At 50.1% G+C, this 22,500-nt stretch overlaps 1 protein-coding gene across 1 annotated transcript in view; it reads left to right on the forward strand.

The window, feature by feature from the left end:
• LOC121555445 (HBS1-like protein) overlaps positions 1-22,500 on the forward strand; it is an 84,272-nt gene that overhangs the window by 42,553 nt on the left and 19,219 nt on the right. Inside the window, exons 7-10 of the mRNA XM_041869293.2 lie at positions 9,933-10,098; positions 10,307-10,424; positions 12,720-12,866; positions 13,013-13,087. Coding sequence (XP_041725227.2) covers positions 9,933-10,098; positions 10,307-10,424; positions 12,720-12,866; positions 13,013-13,087 — 506 coding nt within the window. The remainder of the gene's footprint in view (positions 1-9,932; positions 10,099-10,306; positions 10,425-12,719; positions 12,867-13,012; positions 13,088-22,500) is intronic.

Raw genomic sequence — 22,500 nt, forward strand, 5'->3', positions numbered from 1 at the left:
AGACACGGCTCCTGGAGCACCCCATTCCACTAGACCAGACCAGACACGGCTCCTGGAGCACCCCATTCCACTAGACCAGACCAGACACGGCTCCTGGAGCACCCCATTCCACTAGACCAGACCAGACACGGCTCCTGGAGCACCCCATTCCACTAGACCAGACCAGACACGGCTCCTGGAGCACCCCATTCCACTAGACCAGACCAGACACGGCTCCTGGAGCACCCCATTCCACCAGACCAGACCAGACACGGCTCCTGGAGCACCCCATTCCACCAGACCAGACCAGACACGGCTCCTGGAGCACCCCATTCCACTAGACCAGACCAGACACGGCTCCTGGAGCACCCCATTCCACTAGACCAGACCAGACACGGCTCCTGGAGCACCCCATTCCACTAGACCAGACCAGACACGGCTCCTGGAGCACCCCATTCCACTAGACCAGACCAGACACGGCTCCTGGAGCACCCCATTCCACCAGACCAGACCAGACACGGCTCCTGGAGCACCCCATTCCACCAGACCAGACAGACACGGCTCCTGGAGCACCCCATTCCAACAGACCAGACCAGACACGGCTCCTGGAGCACCCCATTCCACTAGACCAGACCAGACACGGCTCCTGGAGCACCCCATTCCACTAGACCAGACCAGACACGGCTCCTGGAGCACCCCATTCCACTAGACCAGACCAGACACGGCTCCTGGAGCACCCCATTCCACTAGACCAGACCAGACAGACACGGCTCCTGGAGCACCCCATTCCACCAGACCAGACCAGACACGGCTCCTGGAGCACCCCATTCCACTAGACCAGACCAGACCAGACACGGCTCCTGGAGCACCCCATTCCACTAGACCAGACCAGACACGGCTCCTGGAGCACCCCATTCCACTAGACCAGACCAGACACGGCTCCTGGAGCACCCCATTCCACCAGACCAGACCAGACACGGCTCCTGGAGCACCCCATTCCACTAGACCAGACCAGACACGGCTCCTGGAGCACCCCATTCCACTAGACCAGACCAGACAGACACGGCTCCTGGAGCACCCCATTCCACTAGACCAGACCAGACCAGACACGGCTCCTGGAGCACCCCATTCCACTAGACCAGACCAGACACGGCTCCTGCAGCACCCCATTCCACTATACCAGACAGACACGGCTCCTGGAGCACCCCATTCCACTAGACCAGACCAGACACGGCTCCTGGAGCACCCCATTCCACTAGACCAGACCAGACAGACACGGCTCCTGGAGCACCCCATTCCACCAGACCAGACCAGACCAGACACGGCTCCTGGAGCACCCCATTCCACTAGACCAGACCAGACAGACACGGCTCCTGGAGCACCCCATTCCACTAGACCAGACCAGACACGGCTCCTGGAGCACCCCATTCCACTAGACCAGACCAGACACGGCTCCTGGAGCACCCCATTCCACTAGACCAGACCAGACACGGCTCCTGGAGCACCCCATTCCACTAGACCAGACCAGACACGGCTCCTGGAGCACCCCATTCCACTAGACCAGACCAGACACGGCTCCTGGAGCACCCCATTCCACTAGACCAGACCAGACACGGCTCCTGCAGCACCCCATTCCACTATACCAGACAGACACGGCTCCTGGAGCACCCCATTCCACTAGACCAGACCAGACACGGCTCCTGGAGCACCCCATTCCACTAGACCAGACCAGACAGACACGGCTCCTGGAGCACCCCATTCCACCAGACCAGACCAGACCAGACACGGCTCCTGGAGCACCCCATTCCACTAGACCAGACCAGACAGACACGGCTCCTGGAGCACCCCATTCCACTAGACCAGACCAGACACGGCTCCTGGAGCACCCCATTCCACTAGACCAGACCAGACACGGCTCCTGGAGCACCCCATTCCACTAGACCAGACCAGACACGGCTCCTGGAGCACCCCATTCCACTAGACCAGACCAGACACGGCTCCTGGAGCACCCCATTCCACTAGACCAGACCAGACACGGCTCCTGGAGCACCCCATTCCACCAGACCAGACAGACACGGCTCCTGGAGCACCCCATTCCACTAGACCAGACCAGACACGGCTCCTGGAGCACCCCATTCCACTAGACCAGACAGACACGGCTCCTGGAGCACCCCATTCCACTAGACCAGACCAGACACGGCTCCTGGAGCACCCCATTCCACTAGACCAGACCAGACACGGCTCCTGGAGCACCCCATTCCACTAGACCAGACCAGACACGGCTCCTGGAGCACCCCATTCCACTAGACCAGACCAGACACGGCTCCTGGAGCACCCCATTCCACTAGACCAGACCAGACACGGCTCCTGGAGCACCCCATTCCACTAGACCAGACCAGACACGGCTCCTGGAGCACCCCATTCCACTAGACCAGACCAGACACGGCTCCTGGAGCACCCCATTCCACTAGACCAGACCAGACACGGCTCCTGGAGCACCCCATTCCACCAGACCAGACCAGACACGGCTCCTGGAGCACCCCATTCCACTAGACCAGACCAGACACGGCTCCTGGAGCACCCCATTCCACCAGACCAGACAGACACGGCTCCTGGAGCACCCCATTCCACTAGACCAGACCAGACAGACACGGCTCCTGGAGCACCCCATTCCACTAGACCAGACCAGACACGGCTCCTGGAGCACCCCATTCCACCAGACCAGACAGACACGGCTCCTGGAGCACCCCATTCTACCAGACCAGACCAGACCAGACACGGCTCCTGGAGCACCCCATTCCACTAGACCAGACAGACACGGCTCCTGGAGCACCCCATTCCACTAGACCAGACCAGACAGACACGGCTCCTGGAGCACCCCATTCCACTAGACCAGACCAGACACGGCTCCTGGAGCACCCCATTCCACAAGACCAGACCAGACACGGCTCCTGGAGCACCCCATTCCACTAGACCAGACCAGACACGGCTCCTGGAGCACCCCATTCCACTAGACCAGACCAGACACGGCTCCTGGAGCACCCCATTCCACTAGACCAGACCAGACACGGCTCCTGGAGCACCCCATTCCACTAGACCAGACCAGACACGGCTCCTGGAGCACCCCATTCCACTAGACCAGACCAGACACGGCTCCTGGAGCACCCCATTCCACTAGACCAGACCAGACACGGCTCCTGGAGCACCCCATTCCACCAGACCAGACCAGACACGGCTCCTGGAGCACCCCATTCCACCAGACCAGACCAGACACGGCTCCTGGAGCACCCCATTCCACTAGACCAGACCAGACACGGCTCCTGGAGCACCCCATTCCACTAGACCAGACCAGACACGGCTCCTGGAGCACCCCATTCCACTAGACCAGACCAGACACGGCTCCTGGAGCACCCCATTCCACTAGACCAGACCAGACACGGCTCCTGGAGCACCCCATTCCACCAGACCAGACCAGACACGGCTCCTGGAGCACCCCATTCCACCAGACCAGACAGACACGGCTCCTGGAGCACCCCATTCCAACAGACCAGACCAGACACGGCTCCTGGAGCACCCCATTCCACTAGACCAGACCAGACACGGCTCCTGGAGCACCCCATTCCACTAGACCAGACCAGACACGGCTCCTGGAGCACCCCATTCCACTAGACCAGACCAGACACGGCTCCTGGAGCACCCCATTCCACTAGACCAGACCAGACAGACACGGCTCCTGGAGCACCCCATTCCACCAGACCAGACCAGACACGGCTCCTGGAGCACCCCATTCCACTAGACCAGACCAGACCAGACACGGCTCCTGGAGCACCCCCATTCCACTAGACCAGACCAGACACGGCTCCTGGAGCACCCCATTCCACTAGACCAGACCAGACACGGCTCCTGGAGCACCCCATTCCACCAGACCAGACCAGACACGGCTCCTGGAGCACCCCATTCCACTAGACCAGACCAGACACGGCTCCTGGAGCACCCCATTCCACTAGACCAGACCAGACAGACACGGCTCCTGGAGCACCCCATTCCACTAGACCAGACCAGACCAGACACGGCTCCTGGAGCACCCCATTCCACTAGACCAGACCAGACACGGCTCCTGCAGCACCCCATTCCACTATACCAGACAGACACGGCTCCTGGAGCACCCCATTCCACTAGACCAGACCAGACACGGCTCCTGGAGCACCCCATTCCACTAGACCAGACCAGACAGACACGGCTCCTGGAGCACCCCATTCCACCAGACCAGACCAGACCAGACACGGCTCCTGGAGCACCCCATTCCACTAGACCAGACCAGACAGACACGGCTCCTGGAGCACCCCATTCCACTAGACCAGACCAGACACGGCTCCTGGAGCACCCCATTCCACTAGACCAGACCAGACACGGCTCCTGGAGCACCCCATTCCACTAGACCAGACCAGACACGGCTCCTGGAGCACCCCATTCCACTAGACCAGACCAGACACGGCTCCTGGAGCACCCCATTCCACTAGACCAGACCAGACACGGCTCCTGGAGCACCCCATTCCACTAGACCAGACCAGACACGGCTCCTGCAGCACCCCATTCCACTATACCAGACAGACACGGCTCCTGGAGCACCCCATTCCACTAGACCAGACCAGACACGGCTCCTGGAGCACCCCATTCCACTAGACCAGACCAGACAGACACGGCTCCTGGAGCACCCCATTCCACCAGACCAGACCAGACCAGACACGGCTCCTGGAGCACCCCATTCCACTAGACCAGACCAGACAGACACGGCTCCTGGAGCACCCCATTCCACTAGACCAGACCAGACACGGCTCCTGGAGCACCCCATTCCACTAGACCAGACCAGACACGGCTCCTGGAGCACCCCATTCCACTAGACCAGACCAGACACGGCTCCTGGAGCACCCCATTCCACTAGACCAGACCAGACACGGCTCCTGGAGCACCCCATTCCACTAGACCAGACCAGACACGGCTCCTGGAGCACCCCATTCCACCAGACCAGACAGACACGGCTCCTGGAGCACCCCATTCCACTAGACCAGACCAGACACGGCTCCTGGAGCACCCCATTCCACTAGACCAGACAGACACGGCTCCTGGAGCACCCCATTCCACTAGACCAGACCAGACACGGCTCCTGGAGCACCCCATTCCACTAGACCAGACCAGACACGGCTCCTGGAGCACCCCATTCCACTAGACCAGACCAGACACGGCTCCTGGAGCACCCCATTCCACTAGACCAGACCAGACACGGCTCCTGGAGCACCCCATTCCACTAGACCAGACCAGACACGGCTCCTGGAGCACCCCATTCCACTAGACCAGACCAGACACGGCTCCTGGAGCACCCCATTCCACTAGACCAGACCAGACACGGCTCCTGGAGCACCCCATTCCACTAGACCAGACCAGACACGGCTCCTGGAGCACCCCATTCCACCAGACCAGACCAGACACGGCTCCTGGAGCACCCCATTCCACTAGACCAGACCAGACACGGCTCCTGGAGCACCCCATTCCACTAGACCAGACCAGACAGACACGGCTCCTGGAGCACCCCATTCCACTAGACCAGACCAGACCAGACACGGCTCCTGGAGCACCCCATTCCACTAGACCAGACCAGACCAGACACGGCTCCTGGAGCACCCCATTCCACTAGACCAGACCAGACCAGACACGGCTCCTGGAGCACCCCATTCCACTAGACCAGACCAGACCAGACACGGCTCCTGGAGCACCCCATTCCACTAGACCAGACCAGACCAGACACGGCTCCTGGAGCACCCCATTCCACTAGACCAGACCAGACACGGCTCCTGGAGCACCCCATTCCACTAGACCAGACCAGACACGGCTCCTGGAGCACCCCATTCCACTAGACCAGACCAGACACGGCTCCTGGAGCACCCCATTCCACCAGACCAGACAGACACGGCTCCTGGAGCACCCCATTCCACCAGACCAGACCAGACCAGACACGGCTCCTGGAGCACCCCATTCCACTAGACCAGACAGACACGGCTCCTGGAGCACCCCATTCCACTAGACCAGACCAGACAGACACGGCTCCTGGAGCACCCCATTCCACTAGACCAGACCAGACACGGCTCCTGGAGCACCCCATTCCACTAGACCAGACCAGACACGGCTCCTGGAGCACCCCATTCCACTAGACCAGACCAGACACGGCTCCTGGAGCACCCCATTCCACTAGACCAGACCAGACACGGCTCCTGGAGCACCCCATTCCACTAGACCAGACCAGACACGGCTCCTGGAGCACCCCATTCCACTAGACCAGACCAGACACGGCTCCTGGAGCACCCCATTCCACTAGACCAGACCAGACACGGCTCCTGGAGAACCCCATTCCACTAGACCAGACCAGACACGGCTCCTGGAGCACCCCATTCCACCAGACCAGACCAGACACGGCTCCTGGAGCACCCCATTCCACCAGACCAGACCAGACACGGCTCCTGGAGCACCCCATTCCACTAGACCAGACCAGACACGGCTCCTGGAGCACCCCATTCCACTAGACCAGACCAGACACGGCTCCTGGAGCACCCCATTCCACTAGACCAGACCAGACACGGCTCCTGGAGCACCCCATTCCACTAGACCAGACCAGACACGGCTCCTGGAGCACCCCATTCCACTAGACCAGACCAGACACGGCTCCTGGAGCACCCCATTCCACCAGACCAGACAGACACGGCTCCTGGAGCACCCCATTCCACCAGACCAGACCAGACACGGCTCCTGGAGCACCCCATTCCACTAGACCAGACCAGACACGGCTCCTGGAGCACCCCATTCCACTAGACCAGACCAGACACGGCTCCTGGAGCACCCCATTCCACTAGACCAGACCAGACACGGCTCCTGGAGCACCCCATTCCACTAGACCAGACCAGACAGACACGGCTCCTGGAGCACCCCATTCCACCAGACCAGACCAGACCAGACACGGCTCCTGGAGCACCCCATTCCACTAGACCAGACCAGACCAGACACGGCTCCTGGAGCACCCCATTCCACTAGACCAGACCAGACACGGCTCCTGGAGCACCCCATTCCACTAGACCAGACCAGACACGGCTCCTGGAGCACCCCATTCCACCAGACCAGACCAGACACGGCTCCTGGAGCACCCCATTCCACTAGACCAGACCAGACACGGCTCCTGGAGCACCCCATTCCACTAGACCAGACCAGACAGACACGGCTCCTGGAGCACCCCATTCCACTAGACCAGACCAGACCAGACACGGCTCCTGGAGCACCCCATTCCACTAGACCAGACCAGACAGACACGGCTCCTGGAGCACCCCATTCCACTAGACCAGACCAGACCAGACACGGCTCCTGGAGCACCCCATTCCACTATACCAGACCAGACACGGCTCCTGGAGCACCCCATTCCACTAGACCAGACCAGACACGGCTCCTGGAGCACCCCATTCCACTAGACCAGACCAGACACGGCTCCTGGAGCACCCCATTCCACTATACCAGACAGACACGGCTCCTGGAGCACCCCATTCCACTAGACCAGACCAGACACGGCTCCTGGAGCACCCCATTCCACTAGACCAGACCAGACAGACACGGCTCCTGGAGCACCCCATTCCACCAGACCAGACCAGACCAGACACGGCTCCTGGAGCACCCCATTCCACTAGACCAGACCAGACAGACTCGGCTCCTGGAGCACCCCATTCCACTAGACCAGACCAGACACGGCTCCTGGAGCACCCCATTCCACTAGACCAGACCAGACACGGCTCCTGGAGCACCCCATTCCACTAGACCAGACCAGACACGGCTCCTGGAGCACCCCATTCCACTAGACCAGACCAGACACGGCTCCTGGAGCACCCCATTCCACTAGACCAGACCAGACACGGCTCCTGGAGCACCCCATTCCACTAGACCAGACCAGACACGGCTCCTGGAGCACCCCATTCCACTAGACCAGACCAGACACGGCTCCTGGAGCACCCCATTCCACTAGACCAGACCAGACACGGCTCCTGGAGCACCCCATTCCACCAGACCAGACCAGACACGGCTCCTGGAGCACCCCATTCCACTAGACCAGACCAGACACGGCTCCTGGAGCACCCCATTCCACTAGACCAGACAGACACGGCTCCTGGAGCACCCCATTCCACTAGACCAGACCAGACAGACACGGCTCCTGGAGCACCCCATTCCACCAGACCAGACCAGACACGGCTCCTGGAGCACCCCATTCCACTAGACCAGACCAGACACGGCTCCTGGAGCACCCCATTCCACTAGACCAGACCAGACCAGACACGGCTCCTGGAGCACCCCATTCCACTAGACCAGACCAGACCAGACACGGCTCCTGGAGCACCCCATTCCACTAGACCAGACCAGACAGACACGGCTCCTGGAGCACCCCATTCCACCAGACCAGACCAGACCAGACACGGCTCCTGGAGCACCCCATTCCACTAGACCAGACAGACACGGCTCCTGGAGCACCCCATTCCACTAGACCAGACCAGACACGGCTCCTGGAGCACCCCATTCCACTCCATTCCACCCCATTCCACCCCATTCCTCCCCATTCCACCCCATTCCACCCCATTCCTCCCCATTCCTCCCCATTCCATCCCATTCCACCCCATTCCTCCCCATTCCACCCCATTCCTCCCCATTCCATCCCATTCCACCCCATTCCACCCCATTCCACCCCATTCCTCCCCATTCCATCCCATTCCTCCCCATTCCACCCCATTCCTCCCCATTCCTCCCCATTCCACCCCATTCCACCCCATTCCACCCCATTCCACCCCATTCCACTCCATTCCACCCCATTCCTCCCCATTCCACCCCATTCCTCCCCATTCCATCCCATTCCACCCCATTCCATCCCATTCCACCCCATTCCTCCCCATTCCACCCCATTCCACCCCATTCCATCCCATTCCACCCCATTCCATCCCATTCCACCCCATTCCTCCCCATTCCATCCCATTCCTCCCCATTCCTCCCCATTCCTCCCCATTCCATCCCATTCCACCCCATTCCTCCCCATTCCACCCCATTCCTCCCCATTCCTCCCCATTCCATCCCATTCCACCCCATTCCACCCCATTCCTCCCCATTCCACCCCATTCCTCCCCATTCCACCCCATTCCTCCCCATTCCACCCCATTCCTCCCCATTCCACCCCATTCCTCCCCATTCCTCCCCATTCCACCCCATTCCACCCCATTCCTCCCCATTCCTCCCCATTCCATCCCATTCCACCCCATTCCTCCCCATTCCTCCCCATTCCTCCCCATTCCACCCCATTCCTCCCCATTCCACCCCATTCCGCCCCATTCCTCCCCATTCCACCCCATTCCTCCCCATTCCTCCCCATTCCTCCCCATTCCACCCCATTCCACCCCATTCCACCCCATTCCACCCCATTCCTCCCCATTCCTCCCCATTCCACCCCATTCCTCCCCATTCCTCCCCATTCCTCCCCATTCCACCCCATTCCTCCCCATTCCTCCCCATTCCACCCCATTCCACCCCATTCCACTGAGGCACACATACTCATGCATGGACTGCATCACATAAACTCTACTGTCGGCACGGTTACAGAGACTGTGCTGTCGGCACGGTTACAGAGACTGTGCTGTCGGCACGGTTACAGAGACTGTGCTGTCGGCACGGTTACAGAGACTGTGCTGTCGGCACGGTTACAGAGATTGTGCTGTCGGCACGGTTACAGAGATTGTGCTGTCGGCACGGTTACAGAGACTGTGCTATCGGCACGGTTACAGAGACTGTGCTGTCGGCACGGTTACAGAGATTGAACAGAACATTTTCAGTATGTTTCCTGTCTTCTCCTCCCCCCTCCCCCTTCTCCTCCCCCCTCTCCTCCCCAGGTCATGTGGATGCTGGGAAGAGTACTCTGATGGGTCACCTGCTTTACCTGTTGGGAAACGTCAACAAACGCACCATGCACAAGTACGAGCAGGAGTCCAAAAAGGCTGGCAAGGCCTCGTTCGCCTACGCATGGGTCCTGGATGAGACCGGGGAGGAGAGGGACAGGTGTGTAGACAGAGAGAGACGGTTCCACACATATACCCACCTACTCTGCAAAACACCCACTGAAGCCACATATACCCACCTACTCTGCAAAACACCCACTGAAGCCACATATACCCACCTACTCTGCAAAACACCCACTGAAGCCACATATACCCACCTACTCTGCAAAACACCCACTGAAGCCACATTGTGTGTGTGTGTTTTCCAGGGGTGTAACCATGGACGTGGGGATGACTAAGTTTGAGACCGCCTCTAAGGTGGTGACTCTGATGGACGCTCCCGGACACAAAGACTTCATCCCCAACATGATCACTGGAGCGGCCCAGGTAGGACCCTGTGTCCCTGTGTGGGTGGGTCTGTCCGTGTGTGTGTCCGTGTGTGGAGGTGTGTGTGTGTGTCTGTGTGTGTGTCTGTGTGTGTGTCTGTGTGTGTGTGTGTGTGTGTGTGTGTGTGTGTGTGTGTCTGTGTGTGTGTGTGTCTGTGTGTGTGTGTGTGTCTGTCTGTGTGTGTGTGTGTGTGTGTGTACTCGTACTCAGGTGAGCAGCATCCAGATGTGATCAGAAATATTGCCACCCTTGGAATGATTCACCATTTCTTGTAAAATAAGTTGCAATCGAAAACTTTTGATGTTCACACGTTTATTTGTTTTATTTACAACTGAACAGGATTAAATAAAATAATATAAAAACTAAAATTTTTAAAGTAAGAAAATTCCCTGGACTAAATTATTCAAATGATTTTGGATTGGAGGAAAGTGAAAAGTGTATTTTATACTACCCGGTGGTAAGTTGCAGGTACCTACAGGCAAAAAATTGCAGTTCAACCAGTAAAAAAGGAACATTCTGCTTCATTCCACTCCATTTGAAAGTGCCAATATATTAGATCTCATCTGGAGCTGACAGAGGTTCCTAAATGCGCCCTGCTGCATTCTATTTCTCTTGATTTGTTAAGGTACCTCGCTCCACCCCTCTGTGGCTTTGGGTTGAGGTATTCTCGGCATTCACAAGATGAGTGTGTGTGTGTGTTTTTGGCGTTCACCAGATGAATAGTCATCTTATCTAAAGGGTTTCTTCTATGGTGTTGTGTCTGCCATGCCCAAGGTGACTAAGGGCTTTCTATATTACCGAAGGGGAAGACTCAATGAATCCCCTCACTTACAGTAGATGTCGGAAGTTTACATATACTTTGGTTTGAGTCATTAAAACTGGTTTTTCAACCACTCCACAAATATCTTGTTAACAAACTATAGTTTTGGCAAGTCGGTTAGGACATCTACTTTGTGCATAACACAAGTAATTTTTCCAACAATTGTTTACAGACAGATTATTTCACTTATAATTCACTGTATCACAATTCCATTGGGTCAGAAGTTTACATACACTAAATTGACTGTGCCTTTAAACAGCTTGGAACATTCCAGAAAATGATGTCATGGCTTTAGAAGCTTCTGATAGGCTAATTGACATCATTTGAGTCAATTGGAGGTGTACCTGTGGATGTATTTCAAGGCCTACCTTCAAACTCAGTGCCTCTTTGCTTGACATCATGGGAAAATCAAAAGAAATCAGCCAAGCCCTCAGAAATAAAATTGTAGACCTCCACAAGTCTGGTTCATCCTTGAGAGCAATTTCCAAACGCCTGAAGGTACCACGTTCATCTGTACAAACAATAGTACGCAAGTATAAACACCATGGGACCACGCAGCCGTCATACCGCTTAGGAAGGAGACGCGTTCTGTCTCCTTGAGATGAACGTACTTTGGTGTGAAAAGTGCAAATCAATCCCAGAACAACAGCAAAGGACCTTGTGAAGGAAGAAGCCACTGCTCCAAAACTACCATAAAAAAGCCAGACTATGGTTTGCAACTGCACATGGGGAACAAGATCTTACTTTTTGGAGAAATGACCTCTTGTCTGATGAAACAAAAATAGAACTGTTTGTCCATAATGACCATCGTTATGTTTGGAGGAAAAAGGGGAAGGCTTGCAAGCCGAAGAACACCATCCCAACCGTAAAGCACGGGGTCAAACAAGATGCATTTACATTTTAGTCATTTAGCAGACGCTCTTATCCAGAGCGACTTACAGGATCAATTAGGGTTAAGTGCCTTGCTCAAGGGCACATCGACAGATTTTTCACCTGGTCGGCTCGGGGATTAGAACCAGCGACCTTTCGGTTACTGGCACAACGCTCTTAACCACTAAGCTACCTGCAGATACTGACTGGTTTTCTGATCCACGCCCTTATTTATTTTCTTAAGGTATCTTTGACCAACAGATGAAAATGTGTATTCCAAGTCATGTGAAATCCATAGATTAGGGTCTAATGAATGTATTTCAATTGACCGATTTCCTTCTATGAACTAACTCAGTAAAATCTTTGAAAATGTTTCATGTTGCGTTTTACTTTTTTTTTTGTTCAGTATAAATGGAAAGTTACAGTTTATACAGAGTGGAAAATCACAGGTTATACAGAATGTCCTCGTCCACGGCCTTTTAATACAGATCACAATATGGTCTGTAATACAGAAGGGCCTCAGGGCTACCAGAGTGAAGGTCAATCCAGTGTGTAAAAGTGTGTCCTCAGCCGACCCTTCACACGTCTATAATGTGGTCCTACAGGCAGACGTGGCGGTGTTGGTGGTAGACGCCAGCAGAGGTGAGTTTGAGGCGGGGTTCGAGGCGGGCGGGCAGACGCGGGAGCACGGCCTCCTGGTCCGTTCGTTGGGCGTCACGCAGCTCGCCGTCGCCGTCAACAAGATGGACCAGGTGAGAACAAGGGTTACCACGGCTGCTAGGTGTAGCCATGGCAACGCCTGTTACTATGACAACGGTGTAATTTATATGGTACAATTGTACTCTCTTAACAGATATGGCCATGTTTTTAAAAAAGGAACTCTCTGTGTGTGTAACAGGTAAACTGGCAACAGGAGCGATTCAAAGAGATCATCTCCAAACTTGGACATTTCCTGAAACAGGCTGGATTCAAGGTGGGTGGCTAGGGTTAGGACCTTTGACCTGGGGCTAGGGTTAGTGGACACTGAATAAAGACAATCAGCTGACCTGAACTACAGTTTTATTGTGTTTCTAATAGTGTTATACCAGATTTATAATGCTTTTATAGCAGTGTTTTAAGTGTTATATGCGTAGAGATCCTATATCTAATTTGTAGCCTAATTCTATGGTTGTGTTCTTTCCCAGGACTCTGTGTTCTATGTTAGTTCTAGAACAGTGTTATGTAGTATTATAAGTGTGGTGTTCTATATCAGGACTCTGTGTTCTACGTCCCGACCCGTAGTCCAAGAGTTCTAGAACAGTGTTATGTAGTGGACAGATTAGGAGAGGATGATGAGTGAGTTCTAGAACAGTGTTATGTAGTGGACAGATTAGGAGAGGATGATGAGTTAGTTCTAGAACAGTGTTATGTAGTGGACAGATTAGGAGAGGATGATGAGTGAGTTCTAGAACAGTGTTATGTAGTGGACAGATTAGGAGAGGATGTTGAGTTAGTTCTAGAACAGTGTTATGTAGTGGACAGATTAGGAGAGGATGATGAGTTAGTTCTAGAACAGTGTTATGTAGTGGACAGATTAGGAGAGGATGATGAGTTAGTTCTAGAACAGTGTTATGTAGTGGACAGATTAGGAGAGGATGATGAGTTAGTTCTAGAACAGTGTTATGTAGTGGACAGATTAGGAGAGGATGATGAGTTAGTTCTAGAACAGTGTTATGTAGTGGACAGATTAGGAGAGGATGATGAGTTAGTTCTAGAACAGTGTTATGTAGTGGACAGATTAGGAGAGGATGATGAGTGAGTTCTAGAACAGTGTTATGTAGTGGACAGATTAGGAGAGGATGATGAGTGAGTTCTAGAACAGTGTTATGTAGTGGACAGATTAGGAGAGGATGTTGAGTCATTATTATTCCTTGTTTTGAAGTTATAGATCTGATGGTGGTTATTGTGAGAGTGGAGAGGGGTTCTATCGAGGGATTGGGACGGGGGGGGGCTGGGAGGTCATCAGACTCTTCTCTGAAGTATGTGTGGGGCCTCCACTCATCTCACTTCAGTCTCTAGGTGGACCCCTCTCCCCAAGTAGACCCCCACCAGCCACTATAATTATAATTAATTAAATTCACAAGGTCATACAAAAGTATTTAAGTGGCAGTCTTTCTCCAATGTATGTACAATGACATAATCCAGAGTTTAGGTACATTATGAGAAGAGTCGGAGCCTTAAAGCACTAGAAAGGCATAGCGCCTTGAAGTACTTTGCTTTATATTTTTTGTTTTAAATCTGAGTTAGTGATTTATTTTTCTTTAATTTTAATTTCTATCTTTTTTTTAAACTTAAGCAGGAATATTATTTTGTTTTACTTTTGAAGAGAGCCAACAACTACAGGTTAAACTCAAATAAAGCAAACTACCTAATGATAAATAAACCTGGTAAATATCTCACAGCTCTCACAAAACAAAAACACGCCAAACCAGTTATAATTGTAAAAGATAAAGATACAAATGCATTAATTAGAAACAATGTGATTTAATTACAATTTTTAAAAAAACTTCTATGAAAATGTATAAATCAGAATTAAACAGTTGTAATACTCAAGACCACATTTTGAGTGTCTCGGTCTTGTCTCGGTCTTGTCTCGGTGTTGGATACATTTGTATTCGGTCTCGGACAGTGAGGACTCGTAATTTCTTGCCGAGACCAGCGGAGTAAAAAACTCGTAATCAGCTTCCATTCAGTCAGCGCATTAAACCTCTTCTCCAGGCTGAATATATACACTCTTTTCTAGATACATTAATATCTTAACAGCCTTTATATCTATTAGACTTGTTTGATCAGTGATGAACCTATAGGCCTTCAGTGGTGACAGTGGTGAACCTATAGGCCTTCAGTGGTGACAGTGGTGAACCTATAGGCCTTCAGTGGTGAACCTATAGGCCTTCAGTGGTGAACCTATAGGCCTTCAGTGGTGAACCTATAGGCCTTCAGTGGTGAACCTATAGGCCTTCAGTGGTGAACCTATAGGCCTTCAGTGGTGAACCTATAGGCCTTCAGTGGTGAACCTATAGGCCTTCAGTGGTGAACCTATAGGCCTTCAGTGGTGAACCTATAGGCCTTCAGTGGTGAACCTATAGGCTCGTGATGTTGTAATACCTGCGCATGTAGGAGAGTTCACTTTTTGTAAAACACAAAGGGCCAGTGGTGTGGTGGAGGTTATACGCTGGTATAAGCCATATACCCTCTTTTCTTTTCAGTGGGCCTTGCGTATACTCACATCTTAATCCCTACTGATTTTATTTCACCTTTATTTAACCAGGTAAGTCATTTGAGAACAAGTTCTCATTTACAACTGTGACCTGGCCAAGATAAAGCAAAGCAGTGCGATAAAAACAACACAGAGTTACATATGGGGTAAAAAACATAAAGTCAATAACACAATAGAAAATCTATATACAGTGTGTGCAAATGTAGTAAGTTATGGAGGTAAGGCAATAAATAGGCTATAGTGCAAAATAATTACAATTAGTATTAACACTGGAGTGATAGATGTGCAGAAGATGATGTGCAAATAGAGATACTGGGGTGCAAATGAGCAAAATAAATAACAATATGGGGATGAGGTAGTTGGGTGGGCTAATTACAGATGGGCTGTGTACAGGTGCAGTGATCGGTAAGCTGCTCTGACAACTGATGCTTAAAGTTAGTGAGGGAGATAAGTGTCTCCAGCTTCAGAGATTTTTGCAGTTCGTTCCAGTCATTGGCAGCAGACACTAGGAGGTCCCGTCCGGTTGACAGAGCGGTAGATAGCCGGGAGATGGGCTCGAGGCTAGCTCAAGGCTAACTGGTGCATCGGGACAGTGGTGAATTAGCCAACAACATCCATTCGGTTGCAGCTAGCTAGTTGTGATGATCCGGTGTTAAGGTCCAGTGATTCAGTGATTCCGGCAGAACATCCGATATGTTCTGGGTCGATAACGCGCTGTGCAGACTGGCCGATAATTGTCCAGGCTAGAGCTGGCTGGTAGGTAGTGCAGGCCACGGACAGTGGTGAAAACCGCTAACGGTGGCTAATAGCAAGTAGCTAGTTAGCTGGCTAGTTTCAGCCGTAGGTTCTAGATAAAAAATTAAGAAATAATAGAATCCGTTCCACATTGGGTGAGGCGGGTTGCAGGAAAGTATATTTGGTTAAAGGATGGGAAGTGAGAGAGAAATATATATATATATATATATATATATATATATATATATATACTAAAAAAAGACTAACTAAAAAACTGGCTATTTACACGAGGACACAATACAATTCACGACCACACTGCTACGCCATCTTGGAGGTGTACGATTTATCAATGATGTAGTACAATAGAGAAATCATGCACAAAGTAGCCTACACAATCGCAAAGCACGTGAAATATATTCACATGTGCCTCACGCAGCCTGGTTTCAGTGGAATATCATCTGGCATGGAGCAGCTCTCAACTGGTGTTGGCATGGAGCAGCTCTCAACTGGTGTTGGCATGGAGCAGCTCTCAACTGGTGTTGGCATGGAGCAGCTCTCAACTGGTGTTGGCATGGAGCAGCTCTCAACTGGGTGTTGGCATGGAGCAGCTCTCAACTGGTGTTGGCATGGAGCAGCTCTCAACTGGTGTTGGCATGGAGCAGCTCTCAACTGGTGTTGGCATGGAGCAGCTCTCAACTGGTGTTGGCATGGAGCAGCTCTCAACTGGTGTTGGCATGGAGCAGCTCTCAACTGGTGTTGGCATGGAGCAGCTCTCAACTGGTGTTGGCATGGAGCAGCTCTCAACTGGTGTTGGCATGGAGCAGCTCTCAACTGGTGTTGGCATGGAGCAGCTCTCAACTGGTGTTGGCATGGAGCAGCTCTCAACTGGTGTTGGCATGGAGCAGCTCTCAACTGGTGTTGGCATGGAGCAGCTCTCAACTGGTGTTGGCATGGAGCAGCTCTCAACTGGTGTTGGCATGGAGCAGCTCTCAACTGGTGTTGGCATGGAGCAGCTCTCAACTGGTGTTGGCATGGAGCAGCTCTCAACTGGTGTTGGCATGGAGCAGCTCTCAACTGGTGTTGGCATGGAGCAGCTCTCAACTGGTGTTGGCATGGAGCAGCTCTCAACTGGTGTTGGCATGGAGCAGCTCTCAACTGGTGTTGGCATGGAGCAGCTCTCAACTGGTGTTGGCATGGAGCAGCTCTCAACTGGTGTTGGCATGGAGCAGCTCTCAACTGGTGTTGGCATGGAGCAGCTCTCAACTGGTGTTGGCATGGAGCAGCTCTCAACTGGTGTTGGCATGGAGCAGCTCTCAACTGGTGTTGGCATGGAGCAGCTCTCAACTGGTGTTGGCATGGAGCAGCTCTCAACTGGTGTTGGCATGGAGCAGCTCTCAACTGGTGTTGGCATGGAGCAGCTCTCAACTGGTGTTGGCATGGAGCAGCTCTCAACTGGTGTTGGCATGGAGCAGCTCTCAACTGGTGTTGGCATGGAGCAGCTCTCAACTGGTGTTGGCATGGAGCAGCTCTCAACTGGTGTTGGCATGGAGCAGCTCTCAACTGGTTTTGTTCATGGAGCAGCTCTCAACTGGTTTTGTTCATGGAGCAGAAGAATGACATCGGTAGGGTAGGAAAGACGTTTCACCTTCTGATCTCTACCAGTAAATGCTAACAAAGGGTATGCAGACCAGGTGTTAGTAGGCTATTTGTGATGCGCAATTGTCATCATGTGCTGTTTGCATCAGGGGGCGTAGACATGGACGGGGTGGACAGAGGCCCACCCACTGGGGAGGCAGGCCCCGACAGGCCCACCCAATCAGATTTAGCAAAAATATTACAAAAAACACAGTTCCACTCACAAGATGATGATCATTTGAAACGACCCTTTGCTGCAGTCAGTGACCAAAAGCCTCTTTGGCCTCATGGGTGGAATGTTATTCATATTTCTCATAATTAATAGATTATTATTTATACTATGTCAAACAGTTTTGTTATATTTCAGTCTTCTGTGATTTATATAAAGTGTAATATTGGGATGCAAACTAAAAATGTAATATATTTCAACTCTATATCCGATATGGTACAGGTGTCTTTTTTTAAAGCCCATATCCATGTGTGTGAGGTATATACTTTTGTTTCAAAGTAGATTTGTTTAAGACTACCAAGAATCACTCCGTATGACCCTGATTTAGCCCAGTAAAAGGTAAAAAGGTTAACAGTTACAGTAAAAAGGTTAACTTTGACTCTATAGAGAGCAAACTACTGCTCGCTATTGCGCAGTGACCTGTTGGCCTTTGAGAAGGCAGAAGTTTCCAAATGTTTTTTTGTAAAATCGGTCCCACCCATTACAAATCAAAATGTGATTTATTGATTCCACTGTCACGCCAACATTTTGCCCTAATACAGTTGAATAGCAGATGCCTTCTATCTACACTGAACAAAAATATAAACGCAACATGTAAAGTGTTGGTCCCATGTTTCATGAGCTGAAATAAAAGATCCCAGACATTTTCCATATGCACAAAAAGCGTATTTCTCTCAAATGTTGTGGGCACATTTGTTTACATCACTGTTAGTGAGCATTTCTCCTTTGCCAAGATAATCTATTAACCTGACAGTAAGGCTGGAACGATTTTGGAAAATAATCTAATTAGCATTTTTGCCCCCAATATTGCTGATTAGATTTAATATGCGATTTAATTTATTTATCCTTTTCCCACAAAACATAATGAATGATTTAAATATGACCAACACAATAGTATATACATTTAGTGGAAATGTTCTTTCCCATAGGCTGGGTCTATTTGTTAGAATTAAATTCAAACATGTATGACTTGAAATAAATGACATTTTTATTGAACTGCTCATTACAGAAACATCTGTGGCTTTGCCACTGTGCATTTAAATAATTTAAACAAAGCGCATGAACTTTGTAAACACTGTGTGCAAAAGGTACAGTCTTAAGAAAAAAATAATTTTAAATTGTATGTATCTACTGCTCCCAAGTCAGTAACATTTCAACCACAACTGAAACAAGGAATTTGCTTTGAAAATATTTTGTAAAATCAAAGTAAATAAAGTTATAAATAAAAAATGAGAAATGCACTTTTAATTTAGACAAACTATTTTTTATAAACGATTTGAATATTATAATATAAAATAGATGAGCCTCACTATCTCAAGTACACAACAATAACACACCACACAGACTAAAGTTCACTACGAGTATGGCACTGCTAGCCATACTTATCCAAGCAGTTCTGTTCTCAGTGGCTCACAGGTTTTTTGCTAAGAAAACCAGAATATTGACTTTTTCTGGCTTCAAGGATGAGCGAGTGCAAGTCACAATATTCCCTCCTGTGCTAAAAAGACGCTCTGAGGGAGCGCTTGTAGCAGGTACACAAAGATACTTGCGTGCCATGGTGCACAACTGTGGGTAGCTGATCTTGTGCACCCTCCACCAAGCCAATGGATCATCTTCTCCATCAATGGTAGGAGTCATCAGGTAATTGTTTATCTCTGCCTCTGCGACATCTTCAAGATTTACAGGCAAAGAAGGAGAGGCTGAACTGGTCTTGAAAAAACCATGAACCCAGGCTTGGTCACCGTGCTGAGAGGCATCATATCTTTGGCTATGAACTCGGTTATTGTCCGAGTGATTTCTCCGTGCCGTTTTGAATTACGTTCATACGGAGTGACACTTTCGAACATTTCTGTCAGTGATCCCTGTCTTGAGGTATTTGGCTTGTCTCGCGCACTGATGCTCGGCATTTTGGTCCATACAACTGTCATGCATTGATTTGTGGTATTTTTTAAGTGCTGAAACAGGTTTGTAGTGTTACCCGTGAAGTAGCAATCGGAGCACGCATGCTCTGCACAACACCTGAGCGCTGCTCAGCATCTTCTTTTTTAAAACCAAAATAGTTCCACACCACCGACGTGCTGTTCCTCTTCTATATTAAAGTATCAGCTGTGTCAGTTTCTGACTGTTCCGCCGAGCAAGAGGCCATTGCGCTGGACAGCATGGAAAGTCGCGTCCACGTGACCACCTCAAATCGCGCGCGATGCATTAGAAAATCGCTTCAGTCAAATCGCGATATTATCGCAATGCAATTAATCGTTCAGCCCTACCTGACAGGGTGAGATATCAAGAAGCTGATTAAACAGCATGATCATTACGCAGGTGCACCTTGTGCTGGGGACAATAAAAGGCCACTCTAAAATGTGCAGTTTCGTCACACAACACAATGCCACAGATGTTTTGAGGGAGCGTGCAATTGGCATGCTGACTGCAGGAATGTCCACCAGAGCTGTTGCCAGAGAATTGAATGTTCGTTTCTCTACCATAAGCCGCCTCCAACGTCGTTTTAGAGAATTTGGCAGTACGTCCAACTGGCCTCACAGACCACGTGTTTGGCATCGTGTGGGCGAGCGGTATACTAATGTCAACGCTGTGAACAGAGTGCCCCTTGGTAACGGTGGGGTTATGGTATAAGCTACAGACAATGAACACAATTGCATTTTATCGATGGCAATTAGAATGCCCAAAAATACTGTGATGAGATCTTGAGGCCCATTGTGAGGCCCATTTTCTGTGACCAACAGATGCATATCTTTATTCCCAGTCGTGTGAAATCCATAGATTAGGGCCTAATGAATTTATTTCAGTTGACTGATTTCCTTATATGAACTGGAACTCAGTAAAATCAATGAAATTGTTGCATGTTGCGTTCTATATTTTTGTTCAGTATAGCGTCTGATGGCCTAGCCAATGGCTGACTTAGCTAGCTAGATTTATATCCCCAGAGACCAGCAAAGAAAAATCCTGATTGGATCTTTTTTTCTTTTAGTAGTTAACCTTTTCCAACAAAAACTGAAGAGATTAAATCAGAACATAATTGAAAATAAGAATATAATTAGAATCATTATTATTTTATAAATCCTTAGCCCTTGTAGTTATAGAAGGCCCTCAGTGTGCAGAGCTGTCATCAAGGCAAAGGGTGGCTATTGGAAGTTACTACATTGGTGGCACTTTTTTGGTTACTACATGATTCCATATGTGTTATTTCATAGTTTTGATGTAAAAAAAAAAAAAAATAGTACAAATAAAGAAAATCCCTTGAATGAGTAGGCGTGTCCAAACTTTTTTGACTGGTACTGTAAGTCACTCACTTCAGTACTTTCTAGTTCCGTGTATCAAACAGTTATTTCAGTTAAATGAGAATCTGGAGAGTCCCCCTGCTGATTTACAGACCCAGAAGTTTTTAATAAACTGCGAAAACAAAATAATAAAGCTCACAAGCAATAAAATGGTCCAACAGGGTTTATTAAAAATGGACACTTACAAACAAATACAAGATATAGATTTATCAATAATGGCTGTTGATGGCGAAAAGGCTTTCGACCGTCTTGAATGGCCTTTTTCTATTCAAAACTTTGGAAGCCTTCAACTTTCCTGCTGAAATAATACATTTAATGAAAATATTATATAAATATCCTAAAGCAAAAATATACACAGAATACATGATCTGATTAAATTACTTTAGATAGGGGCATGTCCTATCCCCCCCCCCCCCTTCCTGTTTGCACTAGCAATTGAACCGCTTGCAGAAATAATTAGACAGGACCCAAACGTAACAGGTATCAGAATGGGTAAACATGAATATAATCTAAACTTATTTGCAGATGATCTCTTGATATACCTGACCAATACTGAAAACTCAATGCCCCCCTTGCTAAAAATATTCAGAATATTCTAAAATCTCAGGATATAAAAATGTTAAAATAGGAAATAATGGCAATAAGAAAACGAATAACAAATTATCTAATTTAACTTATTATTATTATTATTAGCCCACGGAGGAGAAGGACAGAATCGTTGGGATTTTCACTCCTCACTGACGACAGAAAACTCTGTTATTTACCTGACCAATATTGAAAACTCTATGACCCCTTACTAAAAACATTTTCAGAATACTCTAAAATCTCAGGATATAAAATGTACTTGGAAAAACCTGAAATAACGGCAGTAGGAAAAAGACTAACTCCTGATCTACAGCAGTCCTTTAAGTGGACCACAGAACATATCAAATCCTCAGGATGCTTAATAAATGACAACAAACAACACATATAGATAAATGTTATCTCATTAATCAACAATATGAAAGCAGATCTAATTAAATGGAGACATTTTACTGGTAGAATAAGCCTCTTCAGAATGGCACGGCTCCTAAAGTTTTTATACTTATTGTCGGTAATTCCAATTACCCCACCGAAGACGTTCTTTAAAGAACTATACTCCGGCATAACATACTTTATTTGGGCAAATAAAACTCACAGAATAAAAAGGAAAGTTTTACATCTTCCTGAGTCTGAGGGGGGTTTTCCATGAC

Source organism: Coregonus clupeaformis, unplaced genomic scaffold (genome assembly GCF_020615455.1).
Source record: "Coregonus clupeaformis isolate EN_2021a unplaced genomic scaffold, ASM2061545v1 scaf0299, whole genome shotgun sequence".
Taxonomy (NCBI): domain Eukaryota; kingdom Metazoa; phylum Chordata; class Actinopteri; order Salmoniformes; family Salmonidae; genus Coregonus; species Coregonus clupeaformis.